This window comes from Schistocerca serialis, chromosome 4 (assembly GCF_023864345.2).
Source record: "Schistocerca serialis cubense isolate TAMUIC-IGC-003099 chromosome 4, iqSchSeri2.2, whole genome shotgun sequence".
NCBI lineage: Eukaryota > Metazoa > Arthropoda > Insecta > Orthoptera > Acrididae > Schistocerca > Schistocerca serialis.
In genome coordinates this window covers 512,962,890-512,984,621 of record NC_064641.1, presented here as the reverse complement: position 1 = coordinate 512,984,621, position 21,732 = coordinate 512,962,890, and the positions used below count along the sequence as shown (strand labels likewise).

At 44.1% G+C, this 21,732-nt stretch overlaps 1 protein-coding gene and 1 non-coding gene across 2 annotated transcripts in view; one reads left to right on the top strand and one right to left on the bottom strand.

Annotated features, from left to right (window-relative positions):
* Positions 1 to 21,732, top strand: part of LOC126474579 (cholinesterase-like) — a 98,378-nt gene that overhangs the window by 55,320 nt on the left and 21,326 nt on the right. The window contains exon 7 of the mRNA XM_050102054.1: positions 1,080 to 1,264. Within this exon, the coding sequence (XP_049958011.1) occupies positions 1,080 to 1,264 (185 nt within the window). The remainder of the gene's footprint in view (positions 1 to 1,079; positions 1,265 to 21,732) is intronic.
* On the bottom strand, positions 9,610 to 9,682 carry Trnaa-agc (transfer RNA alanine (anticodon AGC)). The gene has a single exon. It is a non-coding gene; the product is annotated as a tRNA-Ala (tRNA).

Below are 21,732 nucleotides of genomic sequence, written 5' to 3'. Positions count from 1 at the left end.
GGCTCTGAGCACTATAGGACTCAACTTCTGAGGTCATTAGTCAAATGGTTCAAATGGCTCTGAGCACTATGGGACTCAACTGCTGAGGTCATAAGTCCCCTAGAACTTAGAACTACTTAAACCTAACTAACCTAAGGACAGCAAACACATCCATGCCCGAGACAGGATTCGAACCTGCGACCGTAGCGGTCGCGCGCTTCCAGTCCGTAGCGCCTAGAACCGCTCGGCCTCTCCGGCTGGCGGTCATTAGTCCCCTAGAACTTAGAACTAGTTAAAACTAACTAACCTAAGGACATCACACACATCCATGCCCGAGGCAGGATTCGAAACTGCTACCGTAGCGGCCTCGCGGTTCCAGACTGCAGCGCTTAGAACCGCACGGCCACTTCGGCCGGCCCCATCATGCACTTCTTGCGAATGACTTCCTTCAGGATAACGACACTACTCGACTAGAGTGGCCAGCATGTTCTCCAGACATGAACCGTATCGAACATGCCTGGGATAGATTGAAAAGGGCTGTTTATGGGCGACGAGACGCACCAACCACTCTTAGGGACCTACGCCGAATCGCCATTGAGGAGTGGGACAATGTTGACCAACAGTGCCTTGATGAACTTGTGGATAGTATGCCACGACGAATACAGGCATGCATCAATGCAAGAGGACGTGCTACTGAGTATTAGAGGTACCGGTGTGTACAGAAATCTGGACCACCACCTATGAAGTTCTAGTTGCATGGTAATACAACATACAATATGTGGCTTTCATGAGCAATAAAAAGGGTGGAAATGATGTTTATGTTGATTTGTATTGTAATTTCCGGTACAGGTTCCGGAACTCTCAGAACCGAGGTGATGCAAAAGTATTTTTGATGAGTGTATTTTTCTCCATGTTCCGAAAACATCTAGCTACATCCTATCACTAAGCAGACATAGACGTCCCAAAGCTCCAAATTACGTATTACTTTAGTGGGACAGATTTATCCCATCAGCTACGAAAGGGTTAAGACTAATTATGTACTGTTGTATATTCAATCATAATTGCTGTTACCTGTGTCTTTACCTGACATTCGTGTACAGGTTACAATTTAGTGAACGACGAAGACAAAATCAGCAATCTGAACAACACGTTTGTGGAGTCGGTGGGCCCCAACTTGCACTTACCAACACCAGAGCAGCAAGAGGAGGCAGCTCTTAAACTTAGGGAGTTCTATTTCGGCAACGACAGTATATCTGCGAAATCCGATGCTGACGAGCTTGTGGCTGTAAGTAAATCAGCAACTACACTTAGTGCATACATACTTATAAACCAAATACTTATTTATTTCCCATCATGTACGAGTTTGCTGCCCAGTGGCTACGGGTACATTGTGGTAACTACTACGCACAAAGGAAAGCAGGTTACAGTTTTAGAATAAGGCCTTGTCATTACATAAATTGCAGGAAAACATATCAGTATAAAATAAAATTAAAGTTAAATGTGAGACCTGAGTTTCTCCCAGCGTAGACAAAGTTCAAATTGAAAGTTTACCGTCTTACCTCCTTGCCTAGGGACGCCAGATGAAAGCTGATGTCGTCAAGCCCTGAATCAAAATTGCGCAACGGATAACTGGGGAGAGGAGCTTGAGAGCGCTACCTAGAGAGCATGTCCTTTCTGTACGATACTAGGCAAGGGGCTGGAGGACCCACACATAATTTTACAACTTATAGCTCGGGTGTATTATATTCTAATCTGCACGCACATTTCTACGGGTAAGACGGAATTGCGTTGGCCAAATGTATACCTTCAAAGTCTCCCAATATTTTACATAGGACATTCACTATGTGAGGAGGATAACGGGCAAACTGGGGACCAGATACTTTAACACAGGTTGTCAAATTTCCGGAATTAAACGAGCACATTCATTACCTTACACAATCCGAAACTGGAAATAAACGAATTAGTACAAATATTCAAATACCTCTCTTCCGTGAGTGAACATTGAGACAGACGCACTGAGGGTACGTCTGCTCACTTACCCGTCTTCTGTAACACTCCTCCGAATATGGCGGGCACTCGGAGGTTTTCCTGGGCCCCGGTGGAGGGGGTGGCCGTGACCAACCTCTCCACCCCATATCTTGTGACACTGGAAAGTCTTTGACTTTTACCTGCCTGTGCTGTCTCTCTGATCCCCTAGCCGGGAGTAAGGTTGGCACTACTATACTACAGAACTACTTCCCAACAAAGATTTGGCCACGCTTTACGGAAAGGTGTGAGGAGGATTAGGAAAGTTCATGTGCAGATTCACATCCACGTACAAGAAACGCATAATACACGACACATATAAATACGTATTATGAAGCCTGACACATTTCTTTCCACCCGCCCACATGGGTTCTGTTGCACCCGCGGCCGGCTGCATCGTGTAATAAAATTGGCTGCGGAGCCGCCTCTGTTTCTACGAGGGTTGCCCAGTAAATAATGCCCCATTTTTTTTTCTCCGAAATAAAAAATGTTAGAAATGTGACACTTTAGGTGCGAGTTATTTGAAGTTTCCCGCGTGTGTACGCAAAGTTTAAATTTCCTCCGACAGAGAGCGGTGGTGTAGGAATGTTCTAAAATGGCGTCTGCAAGTGACATCCGTCAGAAACAACGTGCAGTGATTGAATTTCTCGTAGCAGAGGAAGAAACCGTGGGCAATATTCATAAACGCTTGTGCAACGTCTACGGAACATCTGCAGTCGATAGGAGTACTGTTGGTCGCTGGGCACAGAGGGTGAAAGCATCAGAGGGCGGTGCTGCGGAGCTCCGAGATTTGCCGCGGTCGGGAAGGCCTCCCACGGCTGTCACGCCTGACATGTTGCAGCGGGCTGATGTTCTCATTCGACGGGATCGACGCATTACGACTCGACAATTGGCACTGGAGTTGTCAGTAAGCAAAGGAAGTGTGGATGTGATTATCAATCAGCTTGGATACTCAAAAGTGTGTGCAAGATGGGTTCCTCGGTGTCTTACTGTCGATCACAAATTCCAAAGAAAAGACATTTCTTTCGATTTGTTGCGACGCTTTCACGTTGACGGGGAGGCCTTTTTGTCACGGATTGTGACAGGTGATGAAACTTGGGTGCATCATTTTGAGCCCGAAACAAAAAGACAATCGATGGAATGGCGTCATGCTTATTCTCCACAGAAGAAAAAATTCAAAACAGTTCCTTCAGCCGGAAAAGTCATGATGACTGTGTTTTGGGATTGCGAGGGCGTAATTCTCATTGATGTGATGCCAAAAGGCAGTACCATTAATTCAGAGGCTTATGTCAAAACATTAGACAAACTTAAGCAGCGCTTCCGGCGCCTTGGGCGTCATGTTAACCCACAGGATGTTTTGATTCAGCATGATAACGCTCGTCCTCACACAAGTTTGAGGACTTGTGAACACATTGCGAAACTGGGTTGGATAGTGTTACCCCATCCACCCTACAGCCCCGATTTGGCTCCTTCAGACTTTCACTTGTTTGGGCCAATGAAGAATTTCATTCGTGGAAGACGTTTTGCCGATGACGAAGAAGTGATTCACGAAGTGACAACCTGGCTCCGTAGGCAGAGTAAAGATTTTTACCGGCAGGGAATACACGCTCTTGTGTCTCGCTGGAAAAAGGCCGTCGAACTTGAAGGAGATTATGTGGAAAAATAAAGCAAGTAGACAAAACATCAGTCTTTCACATATGTAAATTTGATTGTTGTGGAATAAATACTTCTGGAGAAAAAAAATATGGGGCATTATTTACTGGGCAACCCTCGTATTTCCCGCTGCGAGCGAGCAGCGAAACCTGCTGCTTATAGAGCGGAAACTACTGTAACGTTTCAAAATGACCTATGGGAAAGCGGCCATGTGATGTCATCGACAACCACTGATATTTCGACAGGTGACCACGCTGTCATTTTTGAGACAAAAATACAGCAAGTAAGCGATGTGCAAGTGAATTTAAAATCTCGGTTTGCAGAGAAAATCCGGAAAGATGACACACACACACACACACACACACACACACACACACACACACATATATACACACAAGCTCACACAGAGTAAACACTAGCGCCATCACACAGATGACCGACGACAGAAGTTATCGACAGTGAAAGGGAGAGATTTAATATTTTGTACCGACGCCCAAGCGTTTCCCAGTGGTTGATTTTCTTAGTTATATTGAACAGGACGTTTTTAAACTACCTTCAGTGGTTGCAGAGGAGGCTAGGCGCGAGGCATGTCGACTGTTGAAATTTTAAAATTTGTGGTAAGGTCTTATGGGACCAAACTGCTGAGGTCATCGGTCCCTAAGCTTACGCACTACTTAATATAACTTACACTAACTTACGCTAAGGACAACACACACACACACACACACACTCATGCCCGAGGGAGGACTCGAACCTCCGATGGGGACAGCCGCGCGGTCCGTGACAAGACGCGGCTACCCCACGCGGCCCTGTCAACTGTTCACAAAGGCACATCCACCCAAGGGTAATACAACAGCAGCAGATAGGACTGCTTTACGTTCATTTAATGTTGATCTGGATACTGTTATTTTACCTGCGGACAAGGACGATACTACAGTTGTTCTGGAGAAACAGGATAACGTTCAAAAGATGTGCACTAAATGATTCAGCGTATCGGAAGATCGGTGCTGACGCCACAAATCCTGGTGAGAAGAAATTAACAGCCTCCTGAAGAAAAGTTCCTTGTGCAGGAGACTGTCAAGAGTCTTAATCCTTACTGTGCTGCTCCCCCTGCGCTATAGGGCCTTCCGGAGATCCACAAAGGAAGGATTCCTCTGTGAGTAACATTGGTGCTCCGACATATCGTGTAGAAAAACACCTTGTTACTCCTTTGAGCCCGCTAGTTAAGAACTAGGATGATTTCTCACGTCGATCTGCATTATATTACAGTTAGTTTTGATGTGGTCTCTATCTTCAATCGTGTGTCACTGTCTCCTTCGTTACGGTTAATTGAGGTTAGATTTGAAGTAACGAACCAATTTCGACACGTGTTGACTTCCATTTACTTTTTATTCAATGACTAGTACTATGAGTAAACGCCGGCCGGTATGACCGAGCGGTTCTAGGCGCTTCAGTGTGGAACCGCGCGACCGCTACGGTCGCAGGTTTCAATCCTGCCTCGGGCATGGATGTGTGTGATGTCCTTAGGTTAGTTAGGTTTAAGTAGTTCTAAGTTCTAGGGGACTGATGACCTAAGATGTTAAGTCCCATAGTGCTCAGAGCCATTTGAACCATTTTATGAGTAAACAAGTGGAGATCTGAAGGGAAGCCCGTTGTCACCTGTTATTGCAAATTTGTTGAAAGACATCAGGGAACATGTTTTGGAGTCGGCGGCTTTCAGACGTTTGTGTACGATACATTTGTTGTGTTGCCTTATGGCAGTGATAATCTGAACGACTTTTTAGAAGACCCAAATTCAATCCGCCCGAATATTCGTTTCACGATGGAAATGGAAATGGATGACTGCCTTTCCATCCTTGATGCGTTGGTCAGGAGGAAGATTGATGCTACGTTGGAAGATGCTGTTTATAGGAAGCCTACACACTCACTTATATCTACAGTCTGACTATTGTCACCACGCGTCTCGGCGTGAAGGGGTACTTCATACCTCGGTTCACATGGCCCGCGTCATTGCAGATCCTGAAAGATTGTCAGCCGAGTTAGCCCATACTGAGGTCATCTTCTATCAGAATGGATAAAGTGAAAGACAGATCAGACTAGCGCTGCGCTATCGACCAACAGTGCACCGGGTAAGTGATGATACTAGCGAGTTGGTACCAAGGTCTACGGCCATTCTGCCGTACGCAGGGGCATCTCTAAGACTGGTCATATTTTGCGGAAATATGGTGAGAAATGTTTTTTATGACCTCCATCTAAGGTTAGGGCCCTTTTAAGTTCCATTAGCGTTCTGGCTTGCTTAGAGCGCTGTCGCTCGTATTCCTTGCTGTTGTGGCATGCCATATACTGGTCAGACTGACAATGACAATCAGTTCTTACAAGAACTGCCATTACAAGTATCCTTAAAAAACAGATAAACAGACACAATTCTATACAATCTTGTTTTTTTCAAATATATGTTGAATACTAGCTGTACCCATTGCACATCAATAATTTTGTTATCCTGAGTTTGTAAGGGTTCCTTTTTCTCAGCTAGTAATCGAAGTGAGATTTTGCCAACAGAGCAGCACTAACTAACCGCTTCTTCCTTGCATTTCAATGCATCACAGTGTCCACATTTTTTATTCATTCTCCCTCAGATGGCTCACCGATGATGAACGTAGTGAATTAATGGACCACAATGAAGTGCAGTCTCACTGAAAGCCTCCTACGTTCTACGAATACATGCGAAGGCACGACGTGACTCCGTCTTTCGTACAGCATTTAAATGACGATGTCGGTGTGAGTCTTGGCTCAAAGGGCTAGAGCACTATGGGACTTAACTTCTGAGGTCATCAGTCCTCCAGAACATAGAACTACTTAAACCTAACTCACCTAAGGACATCACACACATCCATGACCGAGGCAGGATTCGAACCTGCGACCGTAGCGGTCGTGCGGTTCCGGACTGTAGCGCCTAGAACCGCTCGGCCACCCCGGCCGGCTGTGAGTCTTCAGGTGTCTCAAAAGCTATAGGAGGCGCGTAACACACAGCATCTAAAATGCGACGGGCTTGAGACTTTTCTGATGTCCCTCCAACTCTTAAGACCGCATGATGTTCTCCGCTAAGGTCCGGCGGATCTGAGAGTGATACGAGATCTGTTGTGTTCGAGTAACTTCCGCAGGTCGAGCTCTCTAAGAATTATGTGCTGAATCAGACTTACTTTTGCGACGGATACCGTTAAATAAGTAACATTAATAGGTCCTAATATGTTTCTTGAGGCTTTCCCGCTGTAATAGTTTTAAACACCGTTCTCGGGCTTACCGGAGAATTTCATTGGCGTATCTCTAGAATATTTCGCCGTAAAAACTGTCCAGCTTCGCCAGGGTGTATTAATTCTTTTTAAAATTCCAGAAAACACGCGCACGAGTAAACATGGGATTCGTACTGTCAAGGAATAATCTATAAGCACTCAGAGTCACCGACCTCCACGGAAGCGTCGTCTGCATCCCGCTCACGTATACCATGTTTACAAATAGTAAGTTCTCAAAAAGTTAAAACGAATTTTCGAAATAGCCTATTTTCTTCCTCTGGGCTCAAGCCATACTCATACCACATTTCATATTCATCTACATCATACTCCGCAAGCCACATAATGGTGTGTGCCGGGGGGACTTTCGGTACTACTATCTGATCTCTCCAACCCTGTTCCACCCACGAATAGTGCGTGGGAAGAATGATTGTCGGTAAGCCTCTGTATTGGCTCTAGTTCCTCGAATTTTCTCCTCGTGGTCAATACGCGATTTGTATGTGTGTTTGTGTGTGTGTGTGTGTGGGGGGGGGGGGGGGTGTAATATGTTGTCTGACTCCTCCTGAAAAATGCTGTCCCGAAATTTCAATAGCAAATCTCTCCGTGATGCACTAAACCTCTCTTGTAGCGTCTGCCAAAGGAATTTGTTTAGCATCTCCGTAACACTCTCTCGCCAGCTAAATGATCCCGTGACGAAACGCGCCGCTCTTCGTTGGATCTTCTTTATCTCCTCTGTCAGTCCTACCTGATAGGGATCCCAGATAGATGAACAATACTAAAGAATCGGGCGAACAAGCGCCTTATAAGCAACTTCTTTCTTGGATGAGTTACATTTCCTTAAGATTCTTCCGATTAATCTGAGTCTGGTGTCTGCTTTTCCTACTATCTGTTTTATGTGGTCATTCCAGTTAAGGTCGCTCTGGATAGTTACGCCTAGATATTTTACGGCAGACGCTGTCTCCAGCTGTTTGTCATCAATAGTGTAGCTGTACAGTAGTGGATTTCTTTTCCTATGTACGCGCAACATGTTACATTTATTTACGTTCAGGGTCAGGTCAACTGGCAGAGTCTGCACCATTCCTCAATTCTCTGCACGTCGTTCTGCAAATTCTTGCTATCTTCTGGCGTTGCTAATTTGATGTAAACAACTGCAACATCTGCGAATAGTCTTAAAGAGCATGAGACGCTTTCTACTAGATCACTTATATATCCTGTAAACAGCAACGGTGCTATCACGTTTCCCTGTGGTACTCCGGATATTACTTTTGTTGTGGACTGGCAAGACAGCCAAGCCACTAGGAGGAAGCCGAAAGGCACGCGTTTAAGCTCACGCAGGCTGGCATGAGGTCTGGAACAGTTAAAGGAGTTGAGTCTAGTAAAAAAAGTACGGAGCTTCTGGAATACTTAACTTTAATCCATAATTGGTGAACATCGCTCTTGACGGTACATGTTTTATAGCATCAATAGTGACTGGTAATGGCGCCTTGCTAGGTCGTAGCAAATGACGTAGCTGAAGGTTATGCTAACTATCGTCTCGGCAAATGAGAGCGTAATTTGTCAGTGAACCATCGCTAGCAAAGTCGGCTGAACAACTGGGGCGAGTGCTAGGAAAACTCTCTAGACCTGCCGTGTGGCGACGCTCGGTCTGCAATCACTGATAGTGGCGACACGCGGGTCCGACGTATACTAACGGACCGCGGCCGATTTAAAGGCTACCACCTAGCAAGTGTGGTGTCTGGCGGTGACACCACAACCTTTACATCTGTCGATTTAGTTCCGTCAAGAGTGACGTGTTGAGTTCCACCTGCAATAAAATCTTGAATCCAGTTGCAGGTTTGCTCCGATACCTCGTCAGCTAGTATTTTTTTCATTAAACAGCAATGGGGGACGGTGGCAAATGTCTCACTGAAAGTAAGGAACACGGCATCAATCTGAACACCGTTGTCCACTGCGCTGTGGATGTCATGGAGGAACAGAGCGAGCTGAATTTCGCAGGATCTCTGTTTGCGGAATCCATGTTGATTTCCGCAAAGGTGGTGTTCATTTTCCAAGGACGTCATAATCATTGAGCATAAAACATGTTCCACACTTCTACAACAGATTGACGTCAACGATATAGGTTTATAATTGTGTGCATATGCGTTACGGCCTTTCTTAGAAACGGGAATGACGTGTGCTTTTTTCCAGTCGTTAGGTACCTTTCGTTGGTCAAGCGATCTACGATAAATTACTGATAGAAGGGGAGCAAGTTCTTTCACACAATTTTTATAGAATCTTATAGGTAAATCATCTGGTCCTGAAACCTTTCCACTACTAAGCAACTGTAGCTGGTTTTCAATTCCGCGATCGGTTATCTCAATATCTGCCATTTCGACGCTCGCACGACGATTGAAAGGAGGGACAGTGTTACGTTCTTCCACGGTGAAACAACTTCGGAAGGCCGAATTCAGTATTTCGGCCTTCTCTCTGTTATCTTCCGTTTCCGTGCCGGTGTGGTCGCTGAGAGAATGAATAGACGATTTTGAACCATTTACTGACTTTACATACGACCAAAATCTCTTCGCGTTTTACTGAGATCGTTTGACAGCGTCTTACTTTCAGAATCATTGAACACTTTTCTCGTTCTACGATAATGACAGAAGCAGAAGAAACGAATTGAAATTTGTGCTGCGGCCGGGACTCGAACCCGAGTCTTCTTGCTTGCTAGGCAGAAATGCTAACCATTACACCACCACAACACTTTCGTTAACACTGCTGCACGAACTACCCAGGCTGAGTGCCCTCCACAACACAAACTTCCATTCATATATTCAGCCTATTTTCCTTTACATTTAATTATAAGATATAAGCTTCTCTCATTGCTCTCCTTACGCTCATTTTAGCTTCGTTCAGCTTTTGTTTGTCAGCTAGGTTTTTACTTCTCTTGAACTTGAGATGAAGTGTTCTTTGTTTACGTAGCGCTTTCTAACGCGGCTATAGCATGGTAGATCTTTCCCATCCCTAAAAACAATGTCACACGATTCCCTATTCTGGCACCAGTTTTGATGGCATAAATCTTCCAATTTGTACCTGGCAAGTTGAAGTCACCTCCTATTACAACGGCATGATCAGGAAAATTACTAATGATATTCTGCAAGTTCTGTCTGAAGCGCTCTATAACTACAGATCCTGACGCAGGTGGTCTATAAACGCATCCGATTACCATTTTTGACCTTTCTTTGATACTCAATTTCACCCAGACTAATTCACATTCGAAATGCGTGTTAACCTCGCTAGATTTTATCGAATTCTTTTACTGCAATAAACACGCCGCCACCATTGGCGACTAACCTCTCCTTACGATAAACATTCCGGTCTGGACTTAGGTTTTCGTTGTCTTTGACGTCTGGCTTCAACCAGATTTCTTTTCCTAATACTATCTGTGCATTATAACGTTCAGTAAGCGATACTAATTTTGGGATCTTTCCTTGGATGCTCCTGCAGTTTACTAAAATCACATTGTTTTCTATCTCTGATCTGCGAGGACCAAGATTCTCTGAGGTCGCTGTGGCTGATTTAACAGGCAAATCATCTTTGCTCCCAAGAGAGGGGTTCTCTAACCTAAAAAAGCCCCATGTGCACGCCACACCTATTCCGCTACACTAGTAGCCGCTTCCTGCGTGTAGTGCACGCCTTACCTATTAAGGGAAACCCTACAATTCTGCACCCGATAGCAGAGGTCGAGAAACTCGCATCCTATACCGTTGCAGAGCCGTCTGAACCTCTGGTTTAGACCTTCCACTCTGCTCCAAATCAGAGGACCACCATCAACCCTGGGTACGATGCTACAAATAGACAGCTTAGTCTGCACCTCATGTGCGTTGCTGGTTGCCTTCACCAAATCAGCCAGCCGCCGAAAGGCGCCGAGGATGGCCTCAGAACCCAAGCGGCAGGCGTCATTCGGGCCGACATGTGCCACTACATGCAGCCGGTTGCACCCAGTGCACTCGATAGCCGCCGACAGGGCCTCCTCCACATCACGGATGAAACTTCCCGGCAAACATACCGAATGCACACTGGAATTCTTTCCCGCCTTGCCTACAATTTCCGTGAGGGGCTCCATCACCCTCCTACATTGGAGTTCCCAATGACTAGCATACCCTCCCTCTGTACTTGTCCGGACAGGACAGGAAAATCGACCGCTGGCCTAACAGGAGAGGTATCCAGTGCTGGCTCGGAGTTATCATCAGCACTGGGAAGCACCGATACTGCTCCCTCTTCCGCCTTCCGCCCAGTGACACGCGAGCCCACTACTGTCTGCCACCCACTTTGGAGTGAGGAAGGACCGGTCAAAAGTTGCGTATCGGAAGCCGCTGCGACGTTCGGGCCACCAGGGGATTCCAGTGGCACCAAAGGTGTCGCAGGTCTCGTCACTGGCGCCCCGACGTCCCCGCAACTTCGAGCATTAGCTAGAAGCTTGTCGACGGTAGCCAACGCAGATTCCACCTGCAATTTCATCAAAATCGATTCCGCCGTTTAGTCGTGAAAACGTGACAGATTTCCTTCCGTTTTTATAATATTGGAATTGATATTATAGTGTGTAATATGAATCAAACAAGTAGAGGATTGCATAGGCACTGTATTAATTCCGTTGAACTGTATTATGTAGAAAATACGAAACAATAAAAGCATTTTCAGATATATGATCAAGATCAAAAGTGAAGACTACATCTAAACACACTCTACATCTACATGGATACTCTGCAAATCACATTTAAGTACCTGGCAGAGGGTTCATCGAACCACCTTCACAATTCTCTATTATTCCAATTTCGTATAGTGCGCGGAAAGAATGAACGCCTATATCTTTCCGTACGAGCTCTGATTTCCCTTATTTTATAGCGGTGATCGTTCCTCCCTATGTAGGTCGGTGTCGACAAAATATTTTCGTATTCGGAGGAGAAAGCTGGTGATTGGAATTTCATGAGGAGATTCCGTCGCAACGAAAAACGCCTTTTTTTAATGATGTCCATACCAAATCCTGTATCATTTCTGTGACACTCTCTCCGATATCTCGCGATAATACAAAACTTGATGCCTTTCTTTGAACTTTTTCTATGTGCTCCGCCAGTCCTATCTGGTAAGGATCCCACACCGCGCAGCAGTATTCTAAAAGAGGACGGACAAGCGTAGTGTAGACAGTCTCCTTAGTAAGTCTGTTACATTTTCTAAGTGTCCTGCCTATAAAACGCAGTCTTTGGTTAGCCTTCCCCACAAAATTTTCTTTGTGTTCCTTCCAAATTTCATATTAAGTTGTTCGTAATTGTAATACCTAGGTATTTAGTTGAATTTACGGCTTTTAGATTAGACTGATTTATCGTGTAACTGAAGTTTAACCAGTTCCTTTTAGCAGTCATGTGGATGACTTCACACTTTTCGTTATTAACGGTCAACTGCCACTTTTCGCACCATTCAGATAACTTTTGTAAATCGTTTTGCAGTTTGTTTTGATCTTCTGATGACTTTATTAGTCGATAAACGACAGCGTCATCTGCAAGCAACAGAAGACCGGCTGCACAAATTGTCTCCCAAATCGTTTATATAGATAAGGAACAGCAACGGGCCTATAACACTACCTTGGGGAACGCCAGAAATCACTTCTGTTTTACTCGATGACTTTTCGTCAGTTACTACAAACTGTAACCTCTGACAGGAAATCACAAATCCACTCACATAACTGAGACGATATTCCATAAGCACGCAATTTCACTACGAGCCGCTGGTGTGGTACCTTGTCAAAAGCCTTCCGTAAATCCAGAAATACGGAATCGATCTGAAATCCCTTGTCAATAGCACTCAACACTTCATGTGAATAAATTGCTAGTTGTGTTTCACAGGAACGATGTTTCCTAAACCCACTTTGACTGTGTGTCAATAGACCGTTTTCTTCGAGGTAATTCATTATGTTCGAACACAATATGTTCCAAAATCCTGCTGCATATCGATGTTAACGATATGCGCCTGTAATTTAGTGGATTACTCGTACTACCTTTCTTGAATATTGGTGTGATCTGTGCAACTTTCCAGTCTTTGGGTACGGATCTTTCGTCGAGAGAACGGTTTTATATGATTCTTAAGTATGGAGCTAATGCATCAGCGTACTCCAAAAGAAACCTAGCTGGTATACAGTCTGGACCAGAAGACTTGTTTTAATTAAGTGATTTATCCTACTCCGAGGATATTTACTTCTACGTTACTCGTGTTGGCAGCTGTTCTCGATTCGAATTCTGGAATACTTACTTCGTCATATTTTGTGAAGGCATTTCCGAAGGCTGTGTTTAGTAATTCTGCTTTGGCAGTACTGTCGTGGATAGTATCTCCATTGCTATTGCGCAGAGAAGGCATTGATTGTTTCTTGCCGCTAACGTATTTCACATACGACCAGAATCTCTTTGGACTTTCTGCCAGGTTTCGAGACAAAGTTTCGTTTTGGAAACTGTTATAAGTATTTCGCATTGAAGTCCGCGCTAAATTTCGAGCTTCTGTAAAAGATAGCCGATCTTGGGGATTTTGCGTATGTTTAAATTTGGCATGTTTGTTTCGTTGTTCTTGCAACAGTGTGCTAACCCGTTTTGTGTGCCAAGGAGGATCAGCTCCGTCGTTTGTTAATTTATTTGGAATAAATCTCTCAATTGCTGCCGATTCTATTTCTTTGAATTTAAGCCACATCTGGTCTACACTTATATTATTAATTTGGAATGAGTGGAGACTGTCTCTCAGGAAGGCTTCAAGTGAATTTTTATCTGTTTTTTGAATAAGTACATTTCTCGCTTATATATCGAGGATTTGCGGATTACAATATTCAGTCTCGCTACGACAACCCTGTGTTCACTAATCCCTGAATCGGTTTTGATGCTCGTTATGAACTCAGGATTATTTGTTGCTAACAGGTCAAGTGTGTTTTCACAACCGTTTACTATTCGCGCGGGTTCATCAACTAACTGCTCGAAATAATTTTCAGAGAATGCCTTTAGCACAAATTCGGATGATATTTTATGCGTACCTCCGGAATTAAACATGTATTTTCGCCAACATATCGAGGGTAAATTAAAGTCACCACCAACTATTATCGTATGAATCGGGTACGTGTTTGAGATCAAAGTCAAGTTTTCTTTGGACCTTTCAGCAACTGTATCATCTGAATTGGGAGGTCGGTAAAAGGGCCAATTATTATTTTATTCCGGTTGCCAACAATGACCTCTTGCCATACTAACTCACAGGAAGTATCTACTTCAATTTCACGACAAGTTAAACTACTTCTGACAGCAACAAACACGCCACCGCCAACCGTGTTTAGCCTATCCTTTCGGAACACCGTTAGGTTCTTCGCAAAAATTTCGGCTGAACTTATATCTGGCTTTAGCCAGCTTTCAGTGCCTATAACGATTTGAGCATCAGTGCTTTCCATTAGCGCTTGGAGCTCTGGTACTTTCCTAACACAGCTACGACAATTTACAACTGTTATACCAATGGTTCCTGTATCTACATTCTTCCCGTGTTCAGTCTTCACCATTTGTGAATGATGCCCTTCTTGTGTTTTCCCGAGACCCTCTGACCGAAAAAACAACTCAAGCCCACACCAGACTAAATAAGTATTCCAAAAACTAAATATTTTTCCATAATTCGCGTAATATTCCTCAGATAAATATCTTGTACTATACCCTTTTCAGTGTAGCCTATGTCCTTCCTCGGCATTCAAGTTATATCCATACCAAATTTCTTCAAAATCGATTAAGCGGTTTACTCGTGAAAAAGTAGCGGACAGACTTATTTTTCCATTTATAATATTAGTATGAATTACATCGAAAGGTTTGCATATAATATTTTCAGTTCATAAACACAATGCTACCATACGCACTGTTACATATATACATCCACTCTACACATTTTAGTCAGACAGTGGGACCAGCTTTTTGTGTGTATGCCTCGTACATGCGATAATAATCACCTTAGCTGTGAAAACTGCCATCTCTCTAATCACAACATGAACAGATTCAGGCTATTATTCGATTGCTTTTGAAGGTCGTCCAATTTGCTTTTCATCTACAAAATATGATCGTGTGCCATTGTTGGCCGGGAGGCCCCACCCGAGGAAGTTCGGCCGCCGAGGTGCAAGTCTTATTTTATGTGACGTCTCTTTGGGCGACTTCCGTGTCGGTGATGGTGGATGATGATGAGGGCAACACAACACCCAGTCCACGAGGGGAGAAGATCTCCAACGTGGTCAGGAATCGAACCCAGGACCGCCGCATAGTAGGCAACGCGTTTCCACTCAGCTGAGCAGGTGGACTTTCATGTACAATTTTCTCTTATACTGATTTGCATATTGACATCCGTCTGAGAAAAGTGTGTGCATTTTCTGTCCATTCTCCGTATATCCACGAATTTCTATTACTAACGATGACTTTACAAGACTAGAAACCACAATTCTCTGACCAAACATCATGCACAGCGATCGTTTTGATGATTTCATCTTCACGAAATCTCGCAATGGCACCGCAGTCCCCTCTGTGGTACACGGTATAGTGTGATGAGAAAAAATATCTTTCCGATGCGTTATAAAATTGTTTCACTCAGTTCAGTACCTAACAAATGCTGCAAGATTCATGTAAGCTCTACAGGTACGTCCGCTGGCTCAGTTCAAAATATTCAGCAATTATAAACAAAATAACACCTTGGGTGTGATGAACATGTATTCGTAATTTATTCGTGACTGAGATCAGGCGCAATAGTCATGTAAAAGGTGCAACGATCATGTAAAACAGTTTTTTAAGGATTAGTACCCACCATCTGCTGTAATGATAAGTATAAACGCGCATGACTGTGTAACGGCCCAGTCCGTTAAGCACAGCAAAAGTTAACAGGGTTTTAAGACTACAAAAAAACAGAAAGCTGAGAAGCTGCTTACAAACTCTCAACAGAACGAGACAGAATGGCTGGAATATTGTTCACGACTGTTTTGGAGGAAGCCTGATATACTACTTTGAGGAACACCATTCCCTTAGATGAAAGATTCTGAAAATGCGTCGCTGACACGGAAGTAGATGAAATATCCTCCAAAAAAGCACTTCACAACGGATGATACGAAAGTTTAGCAATACAATGGTTTTGTAGCGATACCTCACAGACGTCTGGAGTGTGTCTCACAAAACGTTCCTCACAAAGGTGAGCAGAGAATTGTTTCGTTGCAGAACCCGAGTGTACTGACGCTGGGAATGCGCTTTAAAAAGCCTGAAAACTGTGCAGTAGCTTACAATTTGCAAATAAAGACATAATCTCAGTGGAGATCTCCGTAACTTAACGTTTCAAAGAGTTTATATCACATACCCATTCATAATTTTATAAAATAAACTGTTTGCAACAGTCAGTTTTATGATGAAGTAAAGAGCGTAAAACGACACATTTCCTTTCTATAGATCGTATGATAGGTTTTATGAAATCATTAAAATTTGTCGCGAGTGTGGCTCAAGTCCTAGTAGAGGTGTTGTGGGTTATTTGTGATCCAGCCAGGCAGATACCAGACGCCTTGCAGAGAGCTGAAGTTTGCGAATATCCAAAGTACTTCGCATAGTTGGCAGTAAGTTGATGATAAACGTTGTTCAGTTCTTGTATTATATTGTGCGTCAGGGCCAACAATGTCGGAGCTGCCGCGGCAATTACAGTGACGTTGTGATCAACCCAGGTACGCACTCTTGTTGGTAGCCATCTCTAGATCTGTCTTCTCTGATTCTGCATGGTTAGTAATAGAACTGCCAGACTCCAAAACCTTTCCCCTCTGGAAGACACAGACAACGGGAAGCTTCCCACGCAAAAATGACTCCAGTTGGGTGGTACGTGGGTGTCGAGTGTTGGAACATCATCCTAACCCTCACATGCTATGCCTGGAAATGTCAGGATAGTAGGATGACTAGTTCACAGGCCCCATGGGAAACAACTACTGCATTGTCTAATAGACAAGACGATGTTGCATATTTATTTGAAATAAAGTTATCAGCGTATTACAAGGCTTGAAAGGGTCCTCATTATGAGTCTCCGACTGTCCAGCTAATTGAATTGTGCAATATGTATTGTGGCGTATTCAAGTGGGACAGTGATCTGATGTTGGACTGCATGATAATGGGATAGGAGGTGTACTCGTTGTCAAGATTCTGTTTGACCAAGTGTGGTCATCACAGGAGAGGATTGACATATTGTGTACTAAACACATTTTAACTCTTTCACGTCTGTGCTTGTCTTTCAGTAACAATCAATGGACTCCCTGTAGAATCCTGGTCACCCCAAGCCATTGGTTCCTAGAACCAGTCTGACTAGGGAATTACCGTCCTACGTGCTGGCTTCCCTGCAACTTCCTCGTCATCCCATAACACTGTTCGCAGAATAGAAGCGGCCTGACTAGAGAATTACTGCCCCATGTGTAGGCTTCCCTTTGCTGTCATGAGTGGGGAGCTTGGACTGGTCATGAGCAGTGTTGTGTTGTCTTCAGCGATGAGTAGTGGTTCTGCGTACCTAAGATGATCATTATACAGTGGAGACCTGAGGTGAGATACCATACTTAAAATGTTTTGGAGAGGCTCAGCAGTGTTATTCCTGGCATCGTAGAGTGGGGAGCCACCAGGTATGAGCTGAGGGCATGACTGGCCGTGATTGATGGAAATTTGGTGACACAGTGGTACGGCACTGAGATCCTGCGTCCTTATGTGTGCCTCTAGGGTTTTTAGTATCGTGGTTCCATTATTCAACAAACCACTCCTCATCCACAATGGGCGCATGTTTCTATGAATGGTCCACTGAGGTACTCCCATCGCCAACTACAGCCCCAGATCTATTTCCAATAAAAGGTGTGAGACCAACACAACTCAACTGTCTCTGTGACAGTATGTAGGACATTAAATACTAGTTATAGCAGTAGTGGGCCATCTTGCGTCAACAGAGGATAGAAGGGCTCTATGACACCAGTCCTAATAGAATCATTACATTTATCCAGCTCAGATGCTCATAACGTCATAGCGATAGGTGTTGCTCATACTGCCAAGTCCTTTGTAAATTTGACACGAGTTTGTAATTATCGAAGTAGCGTACTGACTCTCAACTTGCGAAGCTTGATTGTGTTTTCTTCTCCTCTTCTGGATGCTTCACTTTTCGTCGGGCAGTGTATTTTCGAGGGGGTACCCAAAAAGATCCAGAATAGCATTGCCGTGGGCGGAGCCTGCGTAGTACGGATTTCTGCAACTAGGATTGTATAGTACAACTCATTAATAGTTCAGTACCGCCTGTGTTGTCGACCTGGCTTGTTCTGTTCATCTGGAGTGATGATTGTTTTGTTAGCGCAGTTTTAGTCTTGTTTCGTTTTTATAATGGCAGTTTTAAGTCGGGCAGTAGTAGCCGACCGAGACAGACGCAGCAACTGGGAAGTAACCGCTTTTGTGATATTTACGAGTTCCTAACCAGGAACGAATTTTATTATATCATCTGTGTGCTCCAATAGTTTAATTTCTTGTGTTTCTGCATCTAAATTTAATATCTAATTGCCTCAGTTTTCGTTTTCGTCGGAAACTAACCCGCTTTTGTGACGTATTAAAAGTTCCTAATCAGGGGCAAATTATTTAGTTTCACCTGAGTGCTTCGGTGGTTAGGTATTTGAATATCTGCGAATTACTAGACACAGTTCGTGTGTTTTCGTCAGGGTCCACAGTAGAGTTGCGCAGCACGTGCCGATAGTCCGTTTATCTGCATTGTTTAGTTTTCCATGGTCTTTAGTACGGACAGGGACTGCGATTGTTGTGTGCGGATGCGAGCAGAGTTGGTGACACTTCTCTCTCAGCTTCCGGCTGTGATGGCTTCGGTCACACAGCTTGAGGCTGCATTGGATGGGCACCACTGTTGTGGGCCGACCAAGGGGATCCAAAGGACGTCCAGCACGTGCGAGTCCTCCGATCGGTCCTCACCGGTGGCCAACCCAGTTACTTCTCGCACTGAGGCAGACCCCTCACCTGTGGTCGAGTGGGAGGTCGCCCCAGGGCGAAGCAGGCGACCAAAGACTTCCCAGGGGGCCGCACTTAAGACCTCCCCGGTTTGTCTCACAAACAAGTTCCAGGTGCTGTTTGTGGCTGATACTGTCTCTGAGCCAGGTGTTGTCGCCTGTCCTGTTTCAGAGGAAACCACTCAGCCTGCAAGATCCTGGCAATCACAGAAGCTGGGGTTATTGGTAGTTGGGAGCTCCAACGTTAGTCACGTTATGGAGCCCCTTAGGGACTTGGCTGACAAGAGGGGTAAGAAAACCAATGTGCACTCCGTGTGCATACCGGGTGGAGTCATACCAGATGTGGAAAGGGTCCTCCCAGATATCATGAAGAGCACAGGGTGCAGCCAACTGCAGGTGGTTGCTCACGTCGGTACCAATATGTGTCACTATGGATCAGAAGAGATTCTCTATGGTTTCGAGCGGCTAACAGAAGTGGTAAAGGCTGCCAGGCATGCTTACAAGATGGAAACAGAGCTGACGATTTGCAGCATAGTCGACAGGACCGATTGCGGACCTCTGGTAAAGAGCCGAGTGGAGGGTCTGAATTAGAGGCATAGACGGTTCTGCGACCATGTTGGCTGCAGATTCCTCGACTTGCGCCAAAGAGTGGTTGGGTTTCGGGTTCCGCTGAACAGGTCAGGTGTCCACTATGCGCAGGAGGCTGCTACACGGGTAGCTGGGGCTGTGTGGCGTGGACTGGGTGGTTTTTTTTAGGTTAGAGGGTCCGCGGGAACTAAGCTGTGGATCAGCAGCAGCAACTGCAACAAGAACATTAATTTCCCCCTCTTCTGTCGTCACTTGTTTCCTTCTGTTACGTTGGCTGGGTGTTACACTACCACCTCCACGTAACTGGTTGAAGAGGTTGATAAATAATTGCCGAGATGGTTGACGTCTATTGGATTATCTTGCTGCATACAACGTACAAGAACGAACTGCGTTCTTCTAACACTCTCCTTACACTATGAGCATGTTGTTTTTTTCTGCATTCTTAAATTTCGTCGTGCACTCAAGAGCTACTGTATGGACTGTGACACACTAACTGACTAGTAAGATGCAATGCATTCAAGGAACACACAAGAATATTGTAAGCAAACATAGCATCGTACATTGCAACGACGTAAGTTGAATTGCAGAAACAAGTAACGGTGTCCAAATTTTTCAAAATACGATATCTCGTAAAGGACTCTCATTAGAATACTGCAACCAACACACTGACGTTCTAATTTAGCGTACTTTAATTTGTTAATGTCAATAGGCATTACTCCATTTAAAAAGTGTATATTTGCACAAAAATAAACTTTCTAAGTATTACTACAATCTGTTTTATCGGCCTCCGACTACCAATCCACAAGAGTGAAAACCGGCAACTAGCTTCAATGCAACTCAAATCAAATGAATTAGAGAATATTATGATACTAAAAAATGAGATGTGTCATTCAAGCAATTGACTGTCGTGTATCAAAAGACCGTGAAGGGATGTTACAATCTGCTGGCCTCTCGCCGTTGAGGATATCTGCTCATGCCTCACAGTGCTGCCCTGGCGTGTACCTTGGTAGCCTAATATTTTTTAACGTGGTTGTTGATGTGACTACTGTGGCTAGAGCTGGTTTTTCTGGTGCCGTGTGACACCCTGTCTGTCAACGAAAATGTACATTCTCTGGCCATGGGTGGCCCACTACATCGACCTACCAAACGTACAGGACCAAATTTCATCACCCATCCTCAAACAAGAGGTGCTTGGCGTGTGTAATGGAGTGGAGTAGGTGCAGTAAGATTCTCTTCTTTCATTAAGTGTCGCCGATGGGCTTTTTCGTTTATTGGGATTGTGTGATATGTGCTTTAGAATAGGTAAAACGTTGCTTCTGTGTTTCCTTCCCCATCTTCCCTAGGGAAATATTCAGCTTATGCTTGAATGTGTCCTCTGTCACTATTATCCATTACTCTGTGGGTGGAGTGTTATCGAAGTAACATTTTGATATCATTGCCAGTGCAAAACTCATTGAACTAATGTGATGTTAGCTGTTGACGGTTGTTATTTACAGTTGTATGTGGAAATCCTTCACTTATGAAAATCCATACTAGAGTTTGCATCAAGGTGTCAGATGTGATAGATGGCAGAAAATTAGACACCACTAAGCATAAAAATTACCAAGATGGTCACACTGTCCAAATGAGTAGTTTGGTATGGACCATGAACTGATTTTTTTTCGGTCATGCTGGCTGATGTTCACATTTAGAACATAAGCATCCAGTACTTTCTATCGCTTGCACGCAGCCAACGTTAAATACGTCGCCTAACAGACTATTCCATAGGGGTCATTTCCACCAGCTTGTGTGTAGAAGTGATACCAGTTCCTGCAGAATGTCTAACTAATGCTGTTCTGGATTTGATGGCAGTGTCAACAATCCGTTAACTTAATACATCACAGAATTCACAGTCTTAGTATGTTTGTTATATTTGAACGGATACCTGATTTCAACTTTACAGCAACTATCAGATCTACAAGAAGAAAATATAAATGATGGTGTTTCCGATTTTATGTAATATGAACATAAACCAATTACATACAAATGACAACTTTATAAGTAAACAATGTAGAGGACACAATTTTTAACTGAACTGACTTAAAATGTGCATGAGATTTAAATAATTACTATCATTTAGAAATCTTGGCACTTGCAGGTGCACTGGTGACAGATCTTAAAAAAAAAGTACTTAGAATATTT